This window comes from Parasteatoda tepidariorum, chromosome 8 (assembly GCF_043381705.1).
Source record: "Parasteatoda tepidariorum isolate YZ-2023 chromosome 8, CAS_Ptep_4.0, whole genome shotgun sequence".
Taxonomy (NCBI): Eukaryota; Metazoa; Arthropoda; class Arachnida; order Araneae; family Theridiidae; genus Parasteatoda; species Parasteatoda tepidariorum.
In genome coordinates this window covers 35246581-35269190 of record NC_092211.1, presented here as the reverse complement: position 1 = coordinate 35269190, position 22610 = coordinate 35246581, and the positions used below count along the sequence as shown (strand labels likewise).

The window sequence follows — 22610 nt, the reverse complement described above, 5'->3', positions numbered from 1 at the left end:
ATGACAAATTTACTTTAGCATAATTAAATTCACATTAACTAAATTTGGTAGTAGAAACATTAATAATTTACAAAAAATCAAATATTTAATAAAAATAAAATAAATTTATAATGTCTATCAAAATTCATAGTTAAAATTTGCTACTTCTAAGGAAACAGTTAGGAAAAGACTTAAAGGAAATAAAATTACATAAATCTAATGAAACATTAAAAAACGATACAAATGGCATCGGGAAGTACCAAAAATTTCAATTTCAATACCAATATCATTTAAATAAACCATGAGCATTTATTTAACTAAAATAAAGGATAAATATTTAATTTGTTATAAAAAATTGTTTATTCTAAAAAAGTAATTTAAAGATAAGACAAAATTACAAATCGTGCGCTACTAAATTACTGAAACTATAATAAATCACTAAAATATTTTTAAACAAGAATTAAATTTAAATGAGAACCACAAGCAATGTTTAATATAGTTCTTTTAATTTATGATTAAAACATGTATATTTTATTTAACATAAGACAATTGATTATTTCAAACGTTATTTATTTTCTATTATCCTTTAAAATATTTGAAAATATAGTACAAATGTGTTACTCTTAAAAACACATTATTAATTTAACAATACTTAATAGTTGGAATGATGTAGTATTTTGCTGAAATGTTAACAATTTAGAAGGTATTAGATTATATGCTACTATACATAAATAAATCAAGCACCATCATAAGTCAAGTATAAACAAATCAAGTACTTTTAAGTACAATGGATTGAGAATGAGAACCAACTATAATGTTTATATATTTTTTCCAATTTTTGATTAAAACATATATATTTTATTTATATATATAGCAGGGCGCTTGATTATTTCAAACGTTATTTATTTTTTTAATATTCTGTAAAATATTTGAAAATATAGTACAAATGTGTTTTTCTTAAAACTACATTATCAATTTAACAATAACACTAATATAATAAATAATTTAATAACTAATAAAATAATTTAATAACACTGGATATAAGTCAAATATAAATAAATCAAGTACTTGTATTTTAAATACAAGGGATTGAGAATGAGAACCACAAACAAGGATTAATATAATTTTTCCAATTTATGTTTAAAACACATATATTTTATTTATACACAGGACAATGGATAGTTTCAAACGTTATTTATTTTCTACAAACCTGTAAAATGTTTGAATATATTGTACAAATGTGTTATTCTTAAAAATACATTATTAATTTAACAATACTTAAATATTAGAATGAGTTAGTACTTTGCGGAAATGTCAACAATTAAGAATGTATAAGATTACATTCGATTATGCATAAATAAATCAAGTATCGGATGTAAGTCAAATATAAATAAATCAAGTATTCAAGTTTTAAATACAAGGAATTTGTATTTTTTGAGAAAACTAAAAAAGTTCTGGGAATGTATTCGTTGATTTTAAATACCATTAAAAATTCATCTACAGAAGCACATGATGAGAATATAATTAAACCAACCTTTTCGTAAGTAATTTGAATTTTTAAATAACTTTAAAATAGTTGAGCATGAATGTTGGGTTAAAGAAAATACCGTTAGTTTAAGCATAATCTATGAAAACATTTTGTTTCGGAAAGAATGCACTCTAGTCTTAAAAAGCTTATAATAAAAAAGTAAAAAAGAGAAGATTAAAAAAAGAGCATCTAAGTAATTAGTATCTGAAGTGGTATTTGCTTTGAGGAAGGTATTAAAACTTTAAGTCTTTAAAAGCTTTTTTTTTTAGTTAAAAGATAAAAAAAAAATAGAATCCCCAAACTGAATTTCTTGTAAATGAAGACATTCTCTTCATTTATTGAATATTGAGAGTAGATGTGAAAGTATTTTTAAGATAAAAAATATTTTCATTTTACTTGTTATTTCTGCATTACACACTTTTTTTAAAATTCAAAAATGAGGTGTAATATGATTATGTATTGTTTAATGCGCAATAATAAAATAGAATATATTTTTTTAAATTTTACTTTGTTCAATTTTATTTTACTTCATAGAAAAGAATCTATGAAATAAAGATTGATTCAATTACACTTTGGAACAATTTTTTTGTTGCATTTACACAAGTACTTGATCTTTCCTAATTCGAATGTGAGGATTTCAAATATGAAATTAGTCTTGCTTCTAGAGCTACTGATATTTTTTTAAAATGAACTTTTCATTCTGAATTTTGTCGAGCCTATTTTTTGTCCAAAATTAAAGACTTTATATATTACAGTGGGTCACTTAAATATTGCAACAAACTTCTAGGAGAATTTGGGCACATCATCAGGATTAAAGTTGCATTGAAACCCGTGCATGGAATTGTCTTCGTACGCCACTAAGTGCGCCTTCCTATTATGACTTGATTAGAAGTGCACGAAGAAATAGTTGATATTAGGGAAGCACCCCTAGTGGCGTATGACAACCTCTTGCAAATATGGGCTTCTATGCAATTTTTATCCTGATGATATGTCCTAACTCCCGTTGAAGCTTGTTGCAACATTTATGTGAACCCTTTTATTTTTTATTTTTTTAACTTTTTTTTTTACTAGAAATGCCCTTACTATGCAATGCAGCATTTTTTTCTTTCTGTATGAGTCATTCGATAATCAGAATTTTTTAAGTTTCCAATTCAATTTTCAGCATTTTACACTTGCGCACGTTATACCGTTTCAAAATGAAATTAATGAATAAAACGACTTAGAATGATTTATTACATTCCATCTGGGTTATTCATACAAAAAGATTAAAAAACTACTATCTTAAAATTTTATTAAGTAACTCCTAATAATTTAACTAATATTTTAATTAATTTACAAAACAATCTAACATACATAAATTATAATAAAAACATTTCTTAAACTTTACGCAGCAAAATATTTGTTTGAAGTCAAATTTAATGACATGTTGCTTAAAATTAGCCGACGTCTTACTAGTAAGTAAAATGATCCATAGAGGGCTCTGAAATATATAATAAGACAGCTATTTTCATTTAAATAAAATCAATTGACTGAGCTGATGACAAGTGTTCAGACTTGAAGTTTAAATCTCTATTACAACTTTATAATCACATGTCTGAAAATAGAAAATCTAACGAACAGATTTGAATTTGAATTTTCACAGGGAAATACACACACAGGGGATAGATGGAAATGGAAATATGATTAGCAACTTTAACTATTTTCTGAAGTTGGTGCTGCATTTAAACTAATAAAAATAACTAATTGGGAAAATTGCTTCGCGTTGGGGTAATAATTTACTCAGTTTTATCGATAACTTTAACGGACATTTCTCGATATATTTTTGAACTTTCAGTTTTATAATATATGGTTCTTTAAAATTAAAATTTTATATGGAATACAAATCCCAGCAGTATCTTAAATCATTATAAATAATTTCTATTTCACTGAGGGTAGAATAATTCTTTCAATGTCATTAAAAATAAAAACTTCTTATATAAATTTAAAAATAATGACTTTTATCTAACTAAAATTGGAATTAATATAACTGAAATAAAATAAAGGATTTTATGCAACTTATTTTACATCATTGTTTTTATTCAATTGAATTTTTGTTTCTACAAGAGTTGTCTCAAAATTTAACAAAAATCATAAATTTCGAAATAAAAGTTTAATTTAATATTTTCTAGTTTGTTTTATTTTATTTTATACCTGCTTACCCAACTCTAAATTTACGAATATCAGTGTTCAGCTTCAGAACCTTGTGTTCTTGAGCCCAACCCAAAATAAAAGGTGATTGGTAAATTATTGGGACAGATTAGCTTTCGTGGAAGATTTTTTAAACGGGAACTCGCTTTTGCTTTAAATGGAGAGGAAAGCCACGAAAATCTTCCACGGCTATCCCAACTGCAAGGTGACTCTAACACACAATGGTCAGTGCAAGCCGGAATCAGACTTCGTACCAATTAGCCACCGTTGAGATTTGAGCCTGGATCACCTCAGTGAGAGGTAAACGTTGTATCCTGTGAGCCATCTCGGCTCACCCAGTGTGTTTAAAAATGTCTTATAAATTAGGAAATTTTCGTTATTAAAACCTTTTCCCTAACACAAGTTTCTTGTTCTAACACGCTTATTTTTAGTTCAACAGTAGTTTAGTTTTCAGCGCGAATGATTTTTTTTCGCTTATCAAGACTTGGGACGGTAGTTTAATTCCCCACGCTAAGGAGCTGGCAGTTGTATTTAACTACACTATTGGAAAGCACTTTCCTCCTTAGAGCCGAAAAACTCCCCGCACAGTGGGTCGCCATTTAAGTTGTGGTAGAGTGCATACACACGCACCAATATTGCATTCGAATAAATATTAAAAATGAATCCCATGTCGTCCTCAAAACATATCCCATTATTTTTAGCTCCAGTGGGAGGTTAAGAATCAAACAAATCTAATTCACCGCATTATAAATGAAATAAAAAAAGCACTTTTTAAGTTTATCGTTTTCCAGAACCAATTTATTTGCTCGGATAACTAAAAATCAATATTCGTTTAAAAAATTAATAAAAATCACTCGAAACAACAATATCATCGAATTATGCAATTGCTTGCAGGTCTCCTTACACAAATCGCTCTTTCGAATTATGCACCATTAACACACCATAAAAATCTAACGACAGAAACACCCTTTCGACGACCTGACAGCTATTTTGTTCTACGTTCGATTTTAAGTCATAATAATTCAGAAATCATTAGAGCATTTTCAAAAGCCTTGCTCAAAGAAAACGAAATGAAAACATTTCCCCGCGGCCTTATTAAGGCGTCGAAAAGGAATTTTTATTATGACGCTAATCATAAAACTTGCCGCTTCATTAATACGACGCTGACTTTAAAAATAAATGCATTAATGGACCTAGGAAAATGGATTTTGTCTTTTATATAAGGAGGGAAATTAATGTTCTTAGAATTCAATTAGAACACATTTCTTCGACTATTGCACAGCTACGTAAGAAAGAAAGCCAAATGGTTTTCCTGGACTTTAAGGGTGGTCATGAATATTATGACTCTAGAAAAAAGTATGTTCTGAGGCAAACCTGAAGGAAAGTGCTTTACTTTTTGAAACAGTGATCAAAGTGAAATAAACATATTTTAGTTTTATCGCAGTGGTTGTTTAACTTTAGAATCATTACTATTGTTTAGAGAAGTTCTTTTTTTAGTTTTAAAAGTAATACTTTTCTCTTTGTAATAAAAGCAATTTGTAAGAGATGCTACACTTTTTAAGAATTTCCTTTGGTTAGGAAATATATTCAGGTAGGCTAATTGTTGCTTTTTAATATAAATTTAATAATTATTTTTACAAAGTTGACATTTGCATAATTTTTAAATAAGAGTGGATTACACAACGATGAGTTTTAAATTTTTAAAAAAAAGAGTTGATCACAAAAATATGATTTTTAAATTAAAAAAAAATGATCACGCAAAGATGACGTTTAAATAGTTTTTAAACAAGTGTGGATCATACAAGAGTGAATCATGCAAAGAGGACGTTTAAATAATTTTGAAAGAAGAGTGGATCATCAAAGATAACGTTTAAATAGTTATGAAATGCGAGTGGATCAAATAAAGATGACGTTTAAACAATTTTTAAATAAGATTGGATCATATAAGTGTGAATCATGCAAAGAAGACGTTTAAATAATTGTTAAATACGAGTGGATCATAAAATTTAAAACATATTAATGCGTTCTATTTTATATTACATTGAATTAATTTATGGTTTTATGTTAATTGGGAAGTGAAATAAATGTGAGGCAGTTGTCTCATATGATATAGAAATGTATGTTTTCTATTAACTTGTGTTCAAATTCAGGTGAACCATTCCAACAAATATACTAAAAATGAGCTTTATTTGAAATCGATATCTAAAAAAAGTTTCATTTTTCTTTACTTCTTAAAATGTTTCATTGTTTTTTTTCTAAAACCTATTTTCTAAAAAGTAAAATTTCAGTTTTTTAAGAATAAAATTTTGATTTGGCATAATACGAGCAGTGTCACACAAGAATTTAAGAATAATCATCCTGTAAAGAAAATAGAAAAACACATTATATATTTTCCATTGACTCTAATTTCAAAAGCCAAATTTTCGCTGCGTGATTATAGTCGAACCGAACAGACACAAAATGGAAATATATCTATTTTGCTCTTAATAAATGATTTTTTAAAAATCTTCTGTAGTGTGTTAAATACTTTTAGTACTATTTATATATATACTTTATTTAAACATCGTTGAAAATTTTGATTTTTCTTAAAACGAGCAGTGTCACACAAGAATTTAAAAATAATCATCCTGGAAAGAAAAATAGGTAAACACATTATATTTTTTTCCCATTGACTCTAATTTCAAAAAACCAAATTTCCACTGCTTGATTATAGTTGAACCGAACAGGCACAAAATGGGAATATATATATTTTGCTCTTAATAAATGATTTTTTAAAAATCTTCTGTAGTGTGTTAAATACTTTTCAGTACTATTTATTTTATATACTTTATTTAAACATCTTTGAAACGTCAAAGGTGTTAAAATCCCATTTGTTTACTTATTATTTTCGGATCATCTATTATATTTTCAACAAAGCGTGCCATTAATTCAGCGAGCTATCCGACTTCAATTAACACGACCTATTTTTGTGTTTACAAGCAGTAAGACAGTAGGAGAGGGATATTCTGTAGACTGTCCCTTGTCCCTTCGAGTTTTATCAAGAAACTGCGTGTCCTTTTCAATGAAAGCAGCAAAAAGTGATCACAGTCACAGTGATTGATGTGATCGGGACGGCAGAAAGACTGATGCCCCCATCCTGAAAAGCGAATCTAATGATCCCTGCCCTAATGGGAATCAATAGTCTTGGGCGTACCAAGGCTCAAATAATTTACCGCATATAACCTTTTTCCTCCTTTACATTATTTATTCCGCTTTCATAAGCCGAGGAATAAGTATTAGAAAGTATTAGAAAGGAAAGAGTGCAGGGGGTATTGGGTGGATTCGTGGCTGGAATACCGAATCTATTTGTATTTGCGGTAATGGATTTAATAATTTTTCTGGGTTCTTCTTATTGTGGGGGTAAAGGAGATAATTTGATGACTCTTTTCTCTTAACATTTCACTTAGAGAAAGAGTTATTTTCGAGAGGAATCTCTTTTTTCCCTTCTTTAATCATTTCGATATATTAAATTTACATTGCAAATAAATTAATACGTAAAGCAGTTTCGGAGATTTTTGATATAATGAACGAGAACGTTATTAGGGTGATAGGGAATAAAGTAAATTGAGTAACCGAGATATATCTGATTAAAAGGGTATTTTTTCTCCATAAAATGGTTAGTTTAAATAATTTGTATTATTTCTATTGATTAAAAATATTTTAGCATTAAACTGACAAGTAGAGCTTTTAAGAGAGGATAAGTATATATTAATCATCATGACTGAGCGATGTCAAGGTCTGAAAATATATTATCTACATTTATGCAAGCAACAAGCAATCAAACTTAAATGAGCATTAACTTTATAAGAAAAAATTATCATCACCAAAGAAATGTTTAAGAAATAGTATACATATATATATATATNTATGGAATTTATTTCATTCTTTTAGGACTCACCTTAGAATTTTGCGCATAGTACAGAAGAAAAGAATTGAACTCTAAAATAAAGATTGGAGTTTAACTTTTTAATTGAAAATTTTTGTCTTTAAATCTTTCCTTCTTGCTCCCGTGTAAATGACGGAGAGAGGTTTCGCCCTCTATTTCTCGCTCCCGTGATATTTCTGGGCTGGAGTGTTCAGTAGTAACGTGCCAATAAGAATAAATTCATTTCCTTTGCCTGGAAAACATTTTATTTCTCATTTTGCACACCAAATAGCAGTACCAGGATATGTTTAAGGTAACTGCAGATAGTCAGTTTATTTTAAGCTAGATATCAGCACTAATCAAATACGTGTATTTGTGATTGGATAAAAAAAATAGGCACTTTTATGATCGTTTTCTTGAAAATAAACCGATCGTTAAGGGGTTAACTATTTCAGAAAATTTAAACTCTTTAAATCTACATGGCATCTTCAATAATGGAAATTTAGCCTAATAATAATAATTATCTTAAATGTGGTACATAGTAAATGCTATAAAAATTTACCTTAAAACTAAAAAAATAACTCATTTTAATAGCACTAGAAAAATTAATAATTCTGAGCATGTTTGATTTCATTATGAATAAAATATGATCAATTTTGACACATTAAAAATTATTATTTGGGTCTAGCATCATGATTCTAGTTTATGAGATAATAAACAGCATAATCTTATTTAAAAGAACTTTTACAAAGTTATAAATTTAGAAACGTCTTTCAAAATGTTTAAACCTTTCTAAAAGCCACAGCTGTATGTGACGGATAATTCGGAATAAATTTGATTATTTAAAAAGAGCAAAGGTGTGAGAGATGACGTGAGAGTAACGTGCATAACTGTTAACTTTTATTTTTGGAATTGAAAATATTTTATAAATTGTTGTAATTAAAGCGTCCGGAAATTCTTCTTTAATTAATTAAAATAAGTTTAAAAATAAGTACCTTGGCTTTGAAACTGATTAGTCTGTAAAATGTGTGAGTAATAAGTATGCGAAATAAATATGTTACATTTAAATTTTACATAAATGTTGAAAAAAAGTTTTTTATTCCAAACCTATTTGTAGCTTAATAATATGTTTAAGATGATATTATATTAAAGGACACTTCAGTTTAATCAAAAAGTAAGACTAGTTTTTTTATTCTCGTATGTATTTTTTTTACAGTTTTATGTAAAATCTTATTTTTTAAACTTCGTGTTAAATTAGTCCTTCTTTTGAATAAAATGCATATGAGCATAAATGCAAAAACGAATGTCATTTTTTAATTATGCGTATCCTCATCTATGATTGTATCTTCTCCAGTTTTGTTGCTTAAAACTTTCAATGAAATTTACAAACTTTATTGCAATTTGATTGCATTTAGAGGAAATTTAAAAAAATTTCAAGTTTAAAAGAAGTGTATTAGTTTTAATGAAACATGCAATTACTGGTGCATAAGTTTAAATTTAAGTAAAAAATATGTGCAAATTAATTAGTTTAATAAAATAAATATTTAATTACATTCTTAAGTAAAAACATTTTGCGTAAGTAAGAAAAATCTTTAATCTTCACTGTATTCTTGATATTTTACGACTGTAATTTGATCAGTAATTTAATTGATGAAATATATTAAAGCGATGAATTTCATAACAAAAATACATATTTCCAGACTACATCTTTGCATACATAAAATAAAAGAAATTGAACGAAATATTGTATAAATTCCATGTTATACATTTAAAAATATTTGATTCTGAGGTATACAAAAAATATTTTTAGCGTTACATACAGTATTTATAGTATAGACTATCCTTATTGCTCAAGATATAATAGCTTGATTCGTTGTAGACAATCGTATAGAGTTATTATCATATATAAAACAAGTATCATAGCGCTTATATTTTTCATGTGTAATAAAAAGTTTCAATAGTTCCAATAAGTTTAATAGAGTTCAGATGCATATTAAATTAGTTTCAGGTGAAAGTTAATTTTTTTCGCTTATCTTATTGTAATTTTCCTGCAGAAATGTTGAAAACAATTTATCATACCAATTTGAACAATGTAAAGATGTTCTAAATTTAATTATCAATTGGACTATCTGGATAATCAAAAAGTACTGTTTCAATTTTATTTCAACTTAAGTAAATTGAAAAAAAAATATTTCAAATACTTTTGCATAACAAATTTCAATTATCACTTTCATAAAATGGAAATCAATTGCTAGTATCAAAATTAGTACATATTTGGATAGATTAATAGAGTCATTATCCGAAAATATAGTCTGTGGTTGGAAAGTATACAACATTACCTTTCCTTTTATACATAGCAATATATTAACTGTTAGTTGATTATTTACCTATCCCCTCTAGCAAGCCATCAGCGCTCGTAAAAGCGAGGAGCTGCAAATCAGACGCGGAAGTCTAATCTTCTAACAAATGCAACAACACGCGATTTTCGTATTAGAAGCAATTTGTTGCCGGGCAAGAATCATTTCGACTGAATGTTGCCTAGTACAAACTGCAAAGAGTTTCTTAACTTGTTTCATCATCTTAAATGCTACATTTCGTAGCAGTAAAGACTTAGAAATATTGTGTGGAAATGGCTGTGGTATATATAGTGTTGAATATTAAAGAACCTTTTTTCAATTGATTTCGCATTTAAAGCTGGCTATTTTTTATTCGTTTTCGTAAATATTTAAAGATTAAGCTGTTGAAAAGTTCGAAGTGAAGATATTAAGAGGTAGTAATCACTCAGATCGTTAAATTGGCTTACCGATGTTAATTTTCAGCTACTGTAGTATTCATGTAAAATTTAAATTACTGTAATTTAGAATATTAATAATTGAAAACTTATGAATGTTGAATATATATTATGTAGATTATGTAAGAGCTGTCATAGATAATTTTGATAAACAGTTTTTTTTTAAAAATTCTAAAATATACTCATGCTTTAATAACAAATATTCAATATGAAGCTTTAAAACACTTTTTGCTCGTGCATTGTGTATTGAATATTTGAAGCACATGTTTAGTTACTGGTATTTTAACATTGAAAATAAAAAAAAGAAACATGTCACAAAAATATAGACCAACTTTGAGGTAAACTGGGCCTTTAAATTTGTTAAACTGAATCATCATATCATGAAAATTCCCTTCGATCATGTGAATTTTCTATTTAAGATAAATTCTTGATGCACATAAATTTCATATGAATTTATAATAGATCTTGATTTCACATAAATTTTATGTTGAGTCATGATTTCATTCAAATTACACCATAGTAATATGTAATTAAGGGTATGGAGGGATTAACTAGATCTGTTATGCAATTTAAATTTGAAAAATATCAATATTTAATATATATTGAATTAAGACCAAATTTGCATGATTTAAGGCCTTGCCGTTTTCAAAATATTCATCTAATGTCTATTAAATCAATAAACTTTCCTTTTTTATGTTCAATTTTTTGAAAAGTACTTACCAGTTATTTCTTAAGTAAAAATACGATGTCCAAATACTTCATTCGGCAAAATAAGTTTAAGCTAAATAATGAGCTAAAAGTAGACTTTTATAAATTTTCAAAATATATTAAAGAAAATATCATTTATTTACTGGATATTTTTAAACTGATTTGAACAAAAATAAAAAAATATTAGTTGATCATACTATCATGCATTTTTGCTTCAATTTAAACTACGTCTTAAATTGAGCTATGTTTCAATTAAAAGTGCACCTGAGAAACGTGTTCGCAAAGATAGGGAAGGTTTATTTTGATCAGTAATTAAAATTTGCGAAATATCGCTTTAAGACCGAAATTGCATAATATTAGGTTATTACATGCTCCAAAAAATTTAATTAATGTCTAATAAATCAATACAATACAATTCAATTTCTTAAAAGTATGTACAAGTTATTTCTTAAATAAATATACTGTTTTAATGCTTTATTTGGTAAAGTAATGTTATGCAAATAATTAGTGGTCTGAAGAGCTACATTATTTTGTAAATTTACTACAATGAAAATGTATTGCAAATGTATTTAACTATAGCTAGAAATATTTTTTTAAATGTAGTGACTACAAAATACTTTGGAATTGCAGTAACTGTTTCACCACTTTATGGAAACTAATTTTGCAGGAGAACTTAAGGTCCAAAGTTGTTCAAAATGGTTTTAAATAAGAAATTGGCTTATATTAAATATAAGACATAACTTACGTACGAAGACATTACATTCGAAGACATACATTATATAAGATGCACTAAATATGATATATATTACATATGTGTTAAAAAATATTTATTCAAGTTTTCATGAGCCAGTTTCGTTATTGTGACACTCTTTTTTTTGAATTCATTCATTTAACCTTCAACTTTTTAATTCTTTTTAATTTAAGAAATGCGACATTATCAAATACTTGATATTTTTCATGCTCTTTTTCATGCTCTTGTTTCATGCTCTTTTATTTTATTTGCTCTAAAAATTAAGTACATCAAAAACAGATTTCCTTTAAAAAAACAGCAATGTTTCACGAGCGTACATTCACATGTAAAAGTGTGACCAAGGTAATTAATTATCGATTTTTCACAATGGCTAGTTTAAATATTAGTTATAAATATATTTTAAAAACGTAATTTCTGTTAACGCTCAGCTGTAGCTTCAGGGTCATTTTAATTGTATCCGTTGACGGACCTATGAAGATTATCAAATTAGAAAAATCAGAAGATCTATCAAATTAGAAAAATCAGTTGCATTACAACACTGTTTCTTTTCTAAACTATCGTTAAGAGTAGTTGCCAAGAATCACTACAAATTACTGCATATTTGTATCGCACTACTCACTATACTACTTTCTGTAAAAAAATACATTGCAAACTATGAAAAAAAAGCAACTACAGCAGTTTCAATACTTGTAGTTCACTACTTCTGATTACTGCCAAAAATAAATTAAAAGTTGATTCAGGGTCATTCCTCAGGATCATTTTCATTGCATTCGTTGACGGACCTGTCAAGATTAGTACCTATCAAATTAGAAAAATTAGTTGCATTAGAACACTGTTTCTTTTCTAAACTATCGTTAAAAGTAGTTGCCAAGAATCACTACAAATTACTGCATATTTGCATCGCACTACTCACTATACTACTTTCTTAAAAAAAGTACATTGCAAACTACGAAAAAAAGTAGCAACTACAGCAGTTTCAATACTTGTCGTTCGCTACTTCTGATTACTGCCAAAAATAAACTAAAAGTTGATTTGAACAAATTTTCAAGAATTTTATCTGAAAACATCTTTTATTTACTGGATTTTAAAACTAGTAAAGATGAGTGGGACGTATTTATTGCCCCTTTAGATGCATTTTAAACAGCGAGAAACCTGTATTGCTAATGCAGGGGATTATACTATATAAATTATACTTGTTAAAGGTGCATTTTGCTACGTAATTTTCGAAATATCATGCTGCAATTCTTATTCAATCATAACGTTCAGTTTGGATCATTAACTTTTTGTTATCATCATTTTTATAAAACTTTAATGCATTTTCATATTAAATTTCACTAGTTTTCGAGTTTTCCGAAAAATATCCTTACAAGGTATATCCTTAAAGAAAAAGAAATGAGAAAAAGGTCTGAAGAAATAAATTGAATAATGCATAGATAAAATTATACACTTTCTAACAGCAATTGTTTTCTGAAATATTCATAGATTTTTTAATGATTTTTGTGCTAAGCAAATTTATTATTTTTTTAAAGAAAAATAGGCTGGACAAGATTCAAATATAAATGTACATATTTCAATCGCTATTAACAGGAATTCAATATTTAAAGCATTTTCTTCTTTTATAATAACCGTCTTTTGCAACCGTTAGTTACTTGTAATGAAAATATGGATTAAAACAAAATGTTAAAATGTAAGTACTATGTATTTGAATTGTTCAATTATAGTTTTGTTTTGAGAATTTTACATTTAAAATTTAATCCAATATATTTAAGCTAATTTACTAAGTACCCCGTGAAATGTTTAAAAGTCACATTTATTACGAAAGTTCCAACTTTGAACATATTTTGCATTTAAATTAATTTAAGAGCTCTTACTTTCGTTAATTACTCCCCTGCGAAATATTAGCTTTTATCTATAATTGCACTCAAAAGGAAAACATTAATATCTCGTTTTAACCTAAGTAATTGAATTGCGTCTTTCGCTTTGATGCAATCAGTAGTAGGCGTGTAGGCACACAATTCTTCAAACAAATTTTAATTTACTGAGCATTTATTAGTTTTTACACAAATAATACAGCCGTGAATCTCATGAATCTCCAAAAAGAGAATAAGTTTTATAAACTATCAAACATTTTAAGCTATAACTTTAATACACATTAACTATTAAAAAAAGTTTTTACCACTGTAATTTAATAAACTTTGAAACATCCCTGGTCAATATGTATTAATGAAGCTGCAGATTGGAATATATTGGAAAATAAATTAAAATGATTATTTAAAAATATTTCTTTAAATCATTTTCCTACCTTTCTCCCTCCAAAATAAAGTCAAATAGGGTTTACTAGTGAAAATCAAGTAAAAATAAGCAATATTGTAATAAAATAAAAGAGATATTAACCGTAAAGGCAATTGTGATGGTTGAGAAATATGTATTTCTCTGGTCGTTTTAATGTCATTTCTTCTGTCATTAGGGGCATATGTGATCAAGTACTGTTAAGGTGAAGCGAAGGGATTTGCTGGGTGTATAATTGATAAGCGTAATTGATGAATTCGCAGAATGAAGAAATTTAATGAAGATTAAAGAAATTTGACCAAATAGAAATTTTTCATAGATTATCGAAATTCGTTGATTATTTAGAAATTTTTAATACGACTTAGATATCGTCTGACAGGAAATAATTCCTTCATGTAATAAAGAAACTCAATTACACAGAAATTATTCTACAGAATGTCGAAACTCAGAAATTAGTTTAAATAATGTAGAAATTCAACTCCACGGGCATTATTTTAAGGAATGTAGAAACTCGACTGCAGAGAAATTATTTTAAAGAATGTTAGAACTCGACTACACTGAGATTATTTTAAAGAACGTAGGAACTCTAGTACACTTGAATTGTTTTAAATAATGAAGAAACTTGACTGCACGGAAATTATTTCAAAGAATGTAGAAACTCGACTACAATAAAATAGCTTTATAGAATATAGGAAATTTTCACTGGATATTGAAATTTTCTGTCTAGATTAAGTTTTTCATTGGAGTTTTTAATTCCATATATTGTGTATTTTATTATTCCACCATCTGCAGTTATGTTCAAGTAACTAAAACCCTTACTTTTCAAGTATAATTTTTATTGAATACTTTCTCATAAAAATAATATTATTTACATTCTTGAAAACATAAAAATATAACAAATTATCAATATTTGGTCAAATTTTGATACACTGTAGCATTGATAATAAAATAATAAAAATGTATGCAAAATTATGTTATTTAGATGGATTTCATATAATTTATATTAAACTTATATTTTTAAATCTACTTGGCTAATTTTGTCATTAAAATAAACTAATACTTTGTCAATTTTGAGTTCTTTTTTACATCAAGTACAATAAATTCTACGTTAAAAGATTACAAAATCATTCAATGATGTAAGAGATAAAGATACCTTTTTTTTAAAAAAGTGCTGTTTATGATGTGAAATAAACTTTCAATTAATATGTTAAAATTACATTGTCTATTTGTCTTATTGTCTATTTGTTAAGCGAAAGCTTTTAGGAATGCGATTGTCAGAAGTTGATATAACATTTTAAACGCAATAATGAAAAATTAATATATAACGTCTTTGTCTAAAACGGTATAATTTCAGATAAATTTAAGCTTTATGGGAACAACATTCATCAAATAATCTTTTCATTGGCTTAGACCATGAATGCTATATTATTTTCTTTTCGAAAATCATACACAATTAAATTTTCGTAAGAAAATTGTGGAGAATAATATTGATATTTATTTTAAATTTCTTGAGTTTTTATTTACAGTTTACAAACAATGTTGAAAAAGTTTCGAATGTTAAATGTATAAAGTCAGATATTCAATTTAAGTAGTGAGCAGAAAGGAAATTTACATTAGTAAATTAATATTTCGATACATTAGGCACCATACATGAATAGTTTTGAATTTTTGTTTCAAATCATTTGCTTTTCATTAAAAATCTTTAAAAATAAATTTTCTTATTTTCCTTATATACTTATAATTTTTTTTCAAATATTGATTCTTATAAGGGAAAAATGTCTCCCTCAAATTTATTTTCAGCCACAGTGAAATAATTCAAGTTTATTCAGTTACTCTCAGTATTCAATAACATGTCGTAATACCAAACAAAAATCACAATATGAATAAAATTCAGCAGGTGCCTGCTTAAATTATTCTCGGGTCTTTTGTTTGTTTGAATAAATGAATATTTTTGTGTGGTAAATTATTATATTTCATCAAAACAGATATAATATTGCTGTTTGTAAGCGTAAAGTTTTAGTTCAGGAGATATTGCAAATCATTGTTCTTGGCTGGCTGGACGCCTTGTTATTGATAACCTGATATTTTCTAACTTCATGTTATTGTAATTGAACTCGAAAACTATTTTCGAGTATTCATTTAATTCCTGAAATTCATGTTGAACACAAATTAATTTAAATAATAATAGAAAAACAAAAGTAGATGCGCCCTATATATATNAAGCAGTAGAGGAAGATAAAAGGATAACTTATATTTTTTTAATCATAAGTTATCCTTTACCATATCAAGACAGAGGTAGTATACATAATTAAATTTCTAGTATAACCAAAGTAATTTTTGTACGCATAAAAAACGTATAAAAGCAAAGCAGGAGATGAAGATAAAAGGATAACTTATATATATATATATCAGCTTGAAGTATCAAAACTGGATATTGAAATTCTATGTGAAATAAATTATTATAATTTGAGCAAAGACTGTTATAAGTTGCTGCTAAATTTTTTAATGAGTTTTTACTCTGAGTAAAACGTATTAATTATTTTCCGATCAATTTTTAAAAAAAAAATAATAAATTTAATACTCTTCTTAACTGAAAATATTTATCGTAATCTTATGTATTTATTTTAATATTCTATGTAAGACTTAAAAATATTTATCTTACTCTCACCATTAGCATTTTACTTATTATCACTAAATGAACCAGAATGATAGAATAATTTTTTGTAGAACTTTGCCTAATATTAATTAGTAAGCATGACATTTATAAGTAAAGAACTGACCTGTGGGAAACATGTTTTTTATCTATAGTTTTTATTCCATTTTGTTTTAAGTTAATTGAAATTGACATCACAACAGCATGTTTTTAAGCAAATTAGTCTACGTACCATTCAAGATATCGTAATTTCGATATTATTATTTTTGAATCCAACAAAATGTTAAACATATTTATTTTACAGAAATTTACCTAAAACTAATTAGAGAGCCACTATTTCTGCAGAGCGCTTGTAAGTGAAAATTGATTTGCGGTAAAGTTATCTTAAAGCAATCAGTGGCGGAGTCTAAATTATGGGCTGTTTGTTTTCTCCGAAAAACAGATTTCGAAGTAAAATTATTTTGGCATTAAAAGGAGATAAACCAGACGAAATTTTATTAAAATTGCTAAAAATATGTGTTAAATTTATAGATATTTCAAACATTAATCAAAGAACTCATATGATTTCATGAATTATTTTTTCAGAAACTGTTTGATTTTTTTGTTAATAATTAATATAGTAAGTGTTCATCACTAAAAATTAACTTAATGTAAAAACAGTTTTTAAATTAAAATTGGGAGATGTGTTTAGATAATATAGGCACTTATTTTCTTTATTTTCTAAGAGATATTAAAACATGGAAGCCATAAAATGATGTTAACTATTTGAAAATTTTTGGAAATACGTACTTAGTTCAAGTGAATTATAAAAAACATTAATAATATTAGTCAGGTTTCTTTTTCTATTTTCTAGACTTTTCCATATATTGTTTCTAAAAATTTTATAAATTTTTTTACAGCTAGTTATTACAAAGCATTGTCCATTAAAATTTTTATATCAAAATAAACTAGCAAATTTTGTCTAACATAGTAATTCAAAAGTAAATATAATATGTTAAGAGAGTTGGTTTTTATTTGAATTTTTTTACAAAATCAGCAAAATAAAAATTTTAAGAAATAGTTTTAAATAGGTGGAAAAACTAAAGAAGATTTTTTTTGTAATTTAAAATTCTAAAATATCTAAAATAAATATGTTGTTTTAATTATTTTTGGCATAATTTTTAATTGCTAAATATTTTAGAGAAAAAAAAGCATAAAAGCTGCAAAAGCATTATATATAACGAAAATATCTTTCTAAAGTAGTATAAACTATATTTTATTTTGTAAGCAAACAAAGTATAATTCTTTTTTATTTTCGTTCTGAATATTTTTGCATTATATATCAAAAAAAGTTTCTAAATTTTTGGTTTACTTAAATATTACCATTTTAAATACTTTTTTTAAACTTTTTTTCTAAAGCCTATTGTTGATAGGCAGTAAAAAGACATGCATAAAATTATTTTTATTTTCTGTACTTCTTTTTCCTTGAAATGTTAGTCTAAGAAAGGTAAACGCTAAAACTAATGAGAAAACTTAAAATGAATTAGTTATTTAGAGTTCTAGATTATAATAAGAAATTTATAACTAAGGTGTCATGAGTAATTTGTTGTATTTAAAATGTATCAATTATTTCTTTTAAAAATTTTAAGCAAACGTTATTCTAATCAGTGAAATAGTTATGTATTATGTAAAAAATATTTTAACAATAACAAGTAATAAAAATAAATAAGAAAAAAATAAATAAGTAAGAAGTGCAAAGGTATGAAACGATTTTGGTGAAAGAGAAAAAATTAAATAAATGGTTATGATAAATATAATGTAACCAAAGTAATTTTTGTATATATAAAAACATATATAAACAAAGAAAATGAAGATAAAAGTATACCTTATAAGTTTTTAACATTATTTTACATTGATGGGAGTAATAATGCTTCACAAGCCTTATTGAATTGCTAACAAAGTTAAAAATTCCACAGCAAAATAAAAACATTAAGCATTCTGAAAATTTCACTTGTTTTCGCCATATCAAGACAGAAGTATTGTGCAAGTACAACTGAAAATGTTTATTTTAAAAATATAAATGAGTAAAAATGTGCTTGACAAGCAGAAACAGATTATAAAATTGGAACATTTCGCTGCACGCATTTTTTATTATAAGAAAGACATTTCAAAATGTAAGAAATTCAAAATATTCACATTTCAAAATATAAGAAATTCAAAATATCTTCATTTCAAAATACTCACATTTCAAAATATCAGAAAGTATATTTTGAAAAGTTAATTTTTTCGTTCGTAACATCAAGACAGGAATATCTTGCCTGTATAATGGAAAATGTGTATTTCAGTTATACTAGCATATTAAGTAAATTTAACATTCATTTCTCAAGTGTTGAAAATTTAGAATTCAACTTGATTTTATAAAAGTTCTTTGTATTCCGTAGATGAATTACCGACAAGTATTAAATCAATTTTAAATAATTATTCTGATTTATGATATAACAGAGGAAATACGTGCTTACAAAATCATTTTTTATTTAATTCCAGTTCCCAATCAAGTGAGGGTCACAAAATATCGGAAAGTATATTTTGAAAAGTTAATTTTTTCATTCGTAGCATCAATACAGGAATATCTTGTGTAATGGAAAATATGTATTTCAGTTACACCATCATATTAAGTAAATTTAACATTCATTTCTCAAGTATTGAAAATTTAGAATTCAACTTGATTTTACAGAAGTTCTTTGTATTCCGTAAGTAAATTACCGACGAGTATTAAATCAATTTTAAATAATTATTCTGATTTATGACATATTAGAGGAAATGCGGGCTGACAAAATCATTTTTTTTATTTAATTCCAGTTCCCATTCAAGTGAGGGTCAGTCCATCACAGCAAACAATCTCAGTTGGCCAAGCTACACATTTCAATTGCACTGTTTCCGGCTTCCCTCTCTATGGAGTTACTTGGACCAAGAATTTGCGACCAGTGGTAACCAATGAGAGAGTGAGAGTATTGGGAACAGATGTCTTGTCCATCAACTCTGTGATACGTGACGACAGAGGTGTCTATCAATGCTTCGCCCATAACCACTTTGATTCTGCTCAAGCATCTGGTGCTCTGTTACTAGGAGGTGATTAATTTAAAATGTTTAAAAAAAAAAGCTAAACGAGTTATTTGGCAATTGTCAAAAATGTTATTCTCATCATTTTGTAATACTTTGAAGACTATGTCATCGTATAAAAAATATAGACTGTAAAAAATATTTCATTTTTGTAACTTAATCAAATTTCTAGTATAGCCAAAGTAATTTTTGTATGCATAAAAAAGGCATATAAGCAAAGCAGAAGATGAAGATAAAAGGATAACTTATATTTCTTTAATCATAAGTTATCCTTTACCATATCAAGACAGAGGTAATATACATAATTAAATTTCTAGTACAACCAAAGTATTTTTTGTATGCATAAAAAACGTATATAAGCAAAGTAGGAGATGGAGATAAAATGATAACTTATATTTTTTTAATCGTAAGTTATTCTTTACCATATCAAGACTGAGGTAATATACATAATTAAATTTCTAGTATAACCAAAGTATTATTTGTATGTATAAAAAACGTATATAAACAAAGCAGGAGATGAATGTAAAAGGATAACTTATATTTTTTTAATAAGTTATCCTTTACCTTATCAAGACAGAGGTAATATACATAATTAAAATGACTAATGTGGTCTATATTTTACCAGTACTCTTTATAATTACTAAGAAAATAACATGATAAAATGGAGAGAATGATGCTTACTTATATGCAATTTGTCCTAGTACTTAAATTTAAATAAGAAAATAAATGTCTGTTGAATATTATACCTCATACAATATATTGAAGAACACGGGTATTTAAGTAATTAAGAATAGCATACTAAAGTTACTAAAACCATGAAAAAAATATATAAAATAAATAGTGTTTGATATAGTATTAATTATTTTTCGATGATTGTATATAATACTGACAGGTGCTGGAAAAAATTGCAATTTAAAGTATTAAACATATAAGTGGTATTTAGAAGAAGAAAAATATTTTGTTGATATGTTGAAATTTTTGTTATATTTTGCTGAAACGAAACGGAACATTTTTTAAACTTAAAATACTAAAATTTACCAATTCATCGTTTGTTTAAATTATCAACTAGTAAATGTTTTTTTCAAATTAAAATTATTAAATCTTACTGAAAATATTTTTTTTTCAAAATTAAATCACTAACAAAATTCAAACTTACTTTTGACTTGTTCGATGTTGTCAAAAAGACAGCTTATATCTTAAAAGTAAATCGATAAAAATTGTAGCTGAATCCTTACATTCACATCAAAATAAAATCTTAAATTTTAAACACAATATTGAAAACATGATCTTTTTGTGCACTTTTGTTTTATTGCTAAATAGAAAAAAATTTAAAAAATAGAATATTAAAAAATAGAAACGTAAATAAGTCGAAAAAAAGAGACGCAATGGTCCTTAACGCTTGTGAGAAAAGCTAAATGAAATAATTCCAAGTTTGTATGGAATTTTAAGCAGTTTTCTTTAAAATTCTCTAATTCATTTAATGAATTTAATTAAAAAGTTAAAATTATACACGAAAAATTAATGAACACGGCATATCGATGTAATGAAGCACCAAAATTAAGTTTTAAACTCTAAGTATTTAAAGTTGTTCGCAAGCCTACTCATAAATCAAATTAACATGAAAGCTTTAGGTTTAGTAAAATGCTTGCACGAATATTTGCGTGTTAATATGCAATAATTAATCATGCTTCGTTCTCACAAATGTACCACACGTAACCCCGAAAAATATTTCATTCAACTTAGAACACAGCTTTGAAGTTACTGCTTTATACCGCTTACGATGAATTTAATGCGTGACGTTTGAAGAAAGTAAAACATATTTATGTGGTCGCTTTCATTGTTTAATAGTTGACGAGTAAAATAAAGTTTTGTGTCTTATAGAAAAGAATAAAGTTGTCAAAATGTTGTCAAGGAATGAGAAATTTTTGGGGAGTTTGAGAGCTCAATATTGTAATAATGTCATAAAATTTTAGTTGAAATTTCAGATTAATTAATGATTTTTTTTTTCATTGATGGTTTGTTATATGCTTTTTTAAATAAGAATATTTTAAAAATGAAAGTAAACATTTGTAAAAAATCTAATAAATAATTTTGTAAATCGAGTAATTAAAAATAATTTTTTCTTTATATGTTATGTATTGTTTTGTCTGAAACGTATTTTGCTTTTCCTTGATGAATAAACCTTTTTTCGTAAAGAAATTCTGCATATAAATTAATGAAAAAAAATTAATTTTATACTATATTAATTTTATGTGAATAATTTAAAATTATAAAACGATCTTAATTATCCAAAATTTGGGTGCAAACTTTTATGTTTTCAAAATATATAATCTAATTATTATATTAATTATTATCATCTATATAACCATCTAAAATTATAGTTAAATGCTGGTTACATGTAAATTAACTTTTAAAGTGAACATTAATTAAAAGGTATAAGATAATTACAATAATAAAAATTTGATTTCTTTTTGTATAAAGAAGCATAATTTATGAATTTGTAATACATTTTCGGGAAATAAATTTTTTTTTCGATTCCCAGGAGCATGACTTAGTTTTTTCTGCTCAGTAAAAGCTCCTGAACACGTAATAAACACTGAATTCTATATTTGATATCAATTTAATGTTTTGATTATATTATGTGGAAAAGTAGCCCCGATTAATGCTTCACTCTTTCCTTTTATAATGCCAGTACGTTTAAAAATATATTTCATGAATATT

General features: G+C 26.1%; 1 protein-coding gene across 1 annotated transcript in view; it reads left to right on the top strand.

Moving 5' to 3' along the window:
• The window catches only part of LOC107455980 (cell adhesion molecule Dscam1-like), a 428665-nt gene that overhangs the window by 143566 nt on the left and 262489 nt on the right, over positions 1-22610 (top strand). Inside the window, exon 6 of the mRNA XM_071184630.1 lies at positions 19629-19898. Within this exon, the coding sequence (XP_071040731.1) occupies positions 19629-19898 (270 nt within the window). The remainder of the gene's footprint in view (positions 1-19628; positions 19899-22610) is intronic.